At 37.1% G+C, this 7,015-nt stretch overlaps 1 protein-coding gene across 1 annotated transcript; it reads right to left on the bottom strand.

Annotated features, from left to right (window-relative positions):
* Nucleotides 1–2,525: 2,525 nt before the first annotated feature.
* Nucleotides 2,526–3,704, bottom strand: LOC149016416 (E3 ubiquitin-protein ligase ATL6-like). Its single transcript, XM_089156750.1, has one exon. It carries the CDS (start codon nucleotides 3,702–3,704, stop codon nucleotides 2,526–2,528), a length of 1,179 nt encoding a protein of 392 aa, XP_089012876.1.
* Between the last annotated feature and the right edge of the window lie 3,311 nt (nucleotides 3,705–7,015).

Below are 7,015 nucleotides of genomic sequence, written 5' to 3'. Positions count from 1 at the left end.
GTCGTTTACAACCAAACTTGGAAAATGAAGAGCTTTGGTTATTAATGAATTAAGTTTGAAAAAACGAAAAGCTTTCAGTCATTTATTAACCAAACTTGAAAAATGAGAGGACCCTTAGGAAATGAAAGTCCCGTAATACTCCATTCATGAACCTTGCTTGGGAAAGGTAAAGCCCAAACATTCATTAACATTTGATGCGTGAACCATCCTTGGGATTTGAAACATCCAATCAGCCATAATTATTTCATGGACTCAGTTCCACAAAATCTTCTCTTAATGAGCGATTTTCATCACATATGCTCATTTTTCGACAATATTATGGTCCTCCTCAATCACTATATAATCTCCTAACTCCATGCAGGTTATCAACCTCTCTCTACCAAAAACTGGTCACCTAAACATTGCACATATGTTAAAAAGTAAAGGAAAAATTTTGTGAACACCCCAAGATAATTGATGAAAAACATTAATGCCCCAAAACTATGCCTAAACTGGTAATGAACCCCCAAATTGTCTCTTAAATTTGCACATGCAACAGTGTATTTCAATAGAAAATTAAGAGACAATTTGGGTGTTGAATAATGTCATAATTTTTAATTTGTCCTTCATCTCTTGAGAATTTATAGTGTTGCCTTAATAAAATAGAATCTAAAATTCTCATCTTCTTTTTTTCTCCATGAGTTCCTTCTTCCTCTTCCTCAATTTGTCATTAATTTCATATTATAAGATATAAATTAATAATAGAATTAAGGATCTATTCATCATTTTCTCTAATAGATAAGGGGGGTGACTACCAATTTGGTATAGTTTTAGGATGTCTATACTTTCGTCATTATCTTGGGGTGTCCTTGAAATTTTCCCAAAAGCAAAAGATTACATTAATCTGCTTAAAAATCATTTGGCAATCCCAATTTCCCTTCATTCTCTATCCTCAGGTTTCCATTCTCTTTTTTAATCGTTGCCTCTGCATGTTTTCTCCTTTCTCTGTTCCCCCACCCCCTCCCCCTTTCGTTTGCATGTGGAATTTGTGTCTTAGTCCTTGCCATGGATTGGTGTTGTCTTTGGGAGTGACACCTTCATGGGTTTTAGATATGGAATTTGATCGATTCATCTTCCTACTCCTCTATGCACCATACACTTGTGTCACCTTACTCTTCACCTTTTTCCCATATGCTTCAATTGGGTTTTGGGGATTCTATTGTTAGTTTCTTTCATGTAGTCTTTTCCACATTAGGTTACCTCCTTCCATTGTAGTTACTTTCATGTCAACCAGTGTGGCGGACTCAATGGACCTCATAGGGGCTTTTCTTTGTGAATTTTGTTAGGTTCCTCATTTCCCAAGCTTGTCACCCTTGTTCACAATAATGATAATAATAAGGGATAATTACTGTTGCCCTCATATATTATAGCTTAATTATTAAAATGACCCTGCTCTTCCTCATTTCTAACAAGTTACAAGAATGTTACAGTTACATTTTTTATGTCTATTTTGTCCTTTTAAAATTATGAAGTCAAAACAATATTATCCTCATTAATAAAATAATAATAATAATAATAATAATAATAATAATAATAATAATAATAATAATAATAATAATAATAAAACATATCAAGTACTAATTTTAGAGTTGTATCCTTCTTATTTTGAATTCCAAAAAATACTACCTAAATTATTTTTTGCCTAGAAAAGGAATTTCCTAAATTGGTAACGCCAAATTAGATAGTAAATAAATGAAAACCTAATGGAAGTAAGAATTTATTAAAATTGATAACATTAAATTACAAAATAAATAACAAAACTAAAAAATAACACCAAATTGAAAAGTAAAATAAAAAATAAGGAGCTACCAAATTAGGGTTAGTTTTTTTTTTCCTTCTAATTATTAATATAATAAAGTAATTGAATATAAAGTGTAAATAAGTAGAATAAAACCTTATGGTTATTTTGAGATTTTTAAATAAATAAAAATTGTCATGTCATCACTTAACTAACGAAGTTAAACAGTAAAGAAGCAACAATAATTACAAGTAAATCTAAGGTTAGATTAGTAATTTAAAAAATATAAAAAATAAAAAATAATTAAATTATAGTAAATGGGACAACAGTAATTATCCATAATAATAAACAAATTAAAGAACTGAAGTACCATCAACAATAGGGCCTGTAAGAACCCATGATGAATATTAGATTACAAAGGAGCAAATATTTAATTTATATTCCACGTTTGAAAAACTTCAAACTTGCATAATCAATTTTCCAACCCCAGTAATAAAAAATAAAAATAAAAATTGCACAAAAATGTTAAATCACAATATTTGTAAGATAGATCTTTGTAGAATTACAAATTTAATCATATATGATTTCATCAATTCTATTAGACCAAAAAAAAATATTGATCCACTCTGGTCTCAGTTCCTTGATCCAAAAAAAAAAAAATCCAGGTACGTAATAAATTATAAAAATGTGGTTCAAGTAATTAGCACGACAATATGGGGAAGATACCGGACCAATCGCTCGGAGACAATCAAACCGGGGAGCGAACCGCAGACAAACCAGTTCTGTCAGTTATCGCAAAAACTCGCAACGGGGACATAAAGGGTTTTGAACGAGGAGATGACGGAGCAGCCCCTTCTATTATAATCTTTGGTGCACGTGGAGAAAAAGCTCTAATGAAAAAAGGAGGTGTCACCGAGAAAACCCAGCCTTCCGGTTTCTCCCTGATTGATTTTTCTCCTCTGTTACTGCCTTCATCGGTCATCCGGTAATCCTTCCTTGGACTTTCAAGACCTGGGAACGACTCCATGCTCCTAGTACGGTTCAGCTGCCTCATGTTCATGATTTGCTTCCTCACATCGTCCGGCAGTCGTAGGGTGAACCGCTCGAGATCTTCTCCCGGTTGGACCAGTGAGTGACCCGTGGAATGCGACCGTGGAAATCGCTCCAAGAATCCCGGTTTCATCGATCTAACCGGCCGGTTCTGCATTGGGGTTTGATTAATCGCCTCAGGTGCCACGGCTACAGCTACCATCTCTGGTTCTTCGCTTGCTAGATTGATAGAAACTTGCTCGTTCTCTTCATTTTCTTCTTCCGGAATTGGGTTCTCACCTTCTATATCCTGAACCGTTTGTGTGATTACAGGTGTTTCTCCTGGTGCAGGAACAAGATCAGCTCGGCAGACTGGGCAGGTTGTGTGCTTAGATATCCAAGCATCAATGCATTCAGCATGGAAGACATGATCACACTTTGGTAGCAGTCGAATCTTATCATCGTCTTCGAACTCATTCAAGCACACTGCACATTCCAGAGCTCCATTTCCCAATTTGTGGTCCTTTACATGTGAGTAGGCAAAGGTTGGAAAACCTTCGATCACCGCAGCGTCAAGCCCTCGACGTCTCCTGCGTGACATTTGGTTTTCCACGCTATTAACTCGAACACTTGCTTCGTCAATCCGGTAGCATCGATGGAGGCAGACAGAGATGAAGAACAACATCAAGAAGGCGCTAACGATGGTGATGAGGACGATAAACACGGAAGGGTTGAAATAGTACCCAAATGCAAAGGGAGATGCAGGTGGGGCTTGGTTACTACTCTGTGCAGTGGCGTGAGGAAACGACAAGAATATGAGGAACAGGTAGATGCAGATGAGTCTTCCATTTTGGCCTGCTGGGTTGCTATTCTGCTTCTGCTTCAATTGGTTCTTCATGAGGGCAAGCAGAAACTGATGCTCATCCCTTACAGGCTTGTTTGTCGTTTTTGTTTCATCACATTCTTCCTTGTTTCTTTGGATGAATATGAAGAACTAACTGGAATATGGCGAGAATATCACCTATTAGAAGGAAGAAAGGGTTAAAGACTTCCAAGAGTCGCTTCAGGGTTCTCTGACTTTTTCTCTTTCTTTTGTTTTGTGTTGGACGACAGCCAGTTGACGTTGACTGCATATAACCCTGCATGCATCACAAGTATGAAAACCTTCGATAACGTAATGAGTCTCTTTCCTCAAGACTCACGACTTAACATTAACAAGATATTTCTTGAAATCAATATGGAAGAGATCTTTGATTTAATGAAGTTTGGGCGTTAACTTCGCTGAATCTTGTCTCAACTATGGCATGACGCATGCGGCTAAAAATGGTCCAAGGCATAGAAAGAAGTGGAGGAAGATGTGAAGAGATGGAATTCCAAAGCTGAGAATTCTTTTATTCTTATTTTTTTTATATAGGAGGCTGCCATTATTATGCAAGAAGCATTTTCATTAGTAGAGATCCTCTCCACATAGCCCCCTCCACCTGTTTAGCATACTCACATTAGTGTGATTTACATTGCCCGGATATGAGCAAACTTTGTAAATTTTGGTTCTACACTCATGTGAGTGTGGCTGTATAGATGAAATGGCAGACTGGTGAAGAGGATTTGGACTCCATTTTCAAAAGCATTAGGATTCCTATACCCATTAGCCTTGAGATTTGTCCTTCCTCACACTTTTACACCCAATATTAGGAGGAGGGCTTACTAGAAGATCCACCGATGATTTTTCTTGTCAGAATTTAGAGGTGGGCCTCATCCTAATATGTAGTGAAACAATGTAGAGGAAGCAATTGACCTCTACCCTGAGTCCCTAACAAGTAAAGGAGTCCGGATTTACTACCCAGAGAGCTTTAAAACCACAAAATACAATGAGGCCCACAGGTAAAATATATTTTTTTTAAGTCTCATTTTTTCACCTGTGGGCTCCACTTCCTTTTGTGGTTGTAAAGCTGTTGGGGAGCACAGAGTGCTCCCTCGACGGGGAGATGATCCAGATTCCAAGTAAAGAATCCCAATTTTGCTCAACATGTATGATCCTAGACATGATGAATAATATTATTATTATTATTACATGGCATATAGATATCAATCTCAATTCTTACTATATATCAATTTATAATTACGTAAGTAAGAAAAAGTAAGCAACTTGCTTGTAAGCACCTTGATTATGACATAAGTGTTCTATGTGATGCTTTTCATATGGGATAAAATGTTCAAATCATTATATAAACTTGTTTTAAGCTTCCTAACAAAAATAGTATAACAATTCAATTACTAGAGATGTAAATGGATTGATCCGATTTACATAATATAATAGCTAGCATAATCATATTCATATCTGGTTATATTTAAAATGATTTGGATAATTTAGATGAACTAAATTTCTTTTTACACATGTGTCTCGGAACACGTCCAATAATAGGTGGGTGTCTCTTATTGTAACCAATGGTGAGTTCTCCACCGGATTGGCTGGGTGATCCTTGAGAAAACAAAAATATTCTTCCAATATCAATGTTTTCACTCCTTGGTAGAAAATTTTCTGGAAAATACCACTACATCCGAAGTTTAAATATTTATTTTGGCATCTCTTGAATGTAAGATTACTGAGTAAATCTGCTATTTTCCAATGGAAGGAGATGCACCTTGATGAGTAAAAATAATGTTGACAAGGCAACCGGGTTAAACCTTGGTTTTGGTTCTATCTATCCCGGCTAGGGTTCGAGCGAAAAGTTAACCCAAAGGTTTCTTGAACACAAAAGAATCTAATTGTTATGGTAGGAATCGTGATCCCATCGAATTTCAAGATAGGCAATGGTGCCCAAAAAAGGAAGGTGCAGCAGCTTGAATTAGGGGAATTAAATCCTATGATCATGCTTGTAGATAAGACATTGATTCATATTACTGTCAAGAATTGAAGGTAAATCTTATGTAAGTTAATATTCAATACGAAGAAGAAAAAAATGGAATCGTTTACCTTTACATTAGTTTTCAATTAAAGCTATGCAACTAGCCAAAGCTCTATAGTGGTGCATTCATGGATTTAGCCATCGAAGGCTGCATCCCAACCGACAAGTTGGCCCGCATCTGACTCTTGTTTTGTAGGTTTATGAAGGAATTCGAATCCTTATGATCAAGAAGAAGCAAGACGTCGTGTCTGAGAAACAAGAAGGAGAACGTTGCCTAGAAGAAGGCACTCTCCGGGGGGAGAAGGGATCTTGTCGAGGGATAGAATTTCCAACAACAACTTGCTGGAAACCCAGGACAAAAAGGAAGAGAGGAGCTCAGTGATGGACACTCAAGATTGAGAAGAACTAGAGAACTTCCTCGTCATGAGGAAGATGGCATACCCGCCTAATCATGGAGTTGCCAAACGGGAACAACAACAAGGTTCAAGAGGGGTGCCCAAACGCATTCCATGACTTCACACCGGTCCAGCAAAGGAAGCCTCCACACACCAAATGTAGAGTTGCCGACGATCGGGAATTAACAAATATAAACTAGAAGTTGGGGCAACTTGCGGAGGGGAAAAAGATCAATGACATATACTTGGTCATTAGAAAGACCCTGATACGTAGATGTCATTGTTGGGTATGAAATACCACACAACTTTAGACTCACAACTTTCTCATTATTTGAAGGTAGTGGAGACTCGATGGCAATATAAGCTATTACCAGCAAACAATGGCCGTGGCCAAAAATTCCGATGAGATCCTTTGTATGGTATTTGGTTCATCTCTCACAAGGGTAGCATAGATAGTGGTTCTTGAACCTCCCATCATGAAAGATTGCTAATTTTGATGAACTTCACTAGAAAGTTTATGGGGGCGATTTAAGTGGCATTCAAACAAAGATGATTGATGAGACATTGTTCACCATTAGGTAGGGAGAAACGAGTCTATTTGAAATTTTTTTGTAGTGTTTTAACAAGGGGTCTATGGAGATCAAGAATCTAAACGAACATGTTGCAAAGGCAACTTTGTACACATGGATCACACACCCTTGGTTGCTTGAGGTCTTGTTACATGACAAGCCAACTACTTATGCCAAACTCCCATAGAAGTGCTAGAAACAAGCAAAGGTGTCATAAATCATAGAAGCCCGATGGGGAGAAGCAAAAGCAATAAGCAAAGAGAAAAAGAACCTCAAGAAAGGACAAGGCTCGACAGGATGTAATGGTCTTGTCAATAAATGCTACAGTTGAGAGACCCT

Source organism: Hakea prostrata, chromosome 5 (assembly GCF_041222555.1).
Source record: "Hakea prostrata isolate BN-2017 chromosome 5, UWA_Hpros_2, whole genome shotgun sequence".
Lineage (NCBI taxonomy): Eukaryota > Viridiplantae > Streptophyta > Magnoliopsida > Proteales > Proteaceae > Hakea > Hakea prostrata.
Note: the sequence above shows the minus strand (reverse complement) of the source record. Positions and strands in the feature narration are given on the sequence as shown.

Coding starts and splice junctions, on each gene's coding strand:
- LOC149016416 (XM_089156750.1), bottom strand. CDS start 3,704: ATGAAGAACCAATTGAAGCAGAAGCAGAATAGCAACCCAGCAGGCCAA.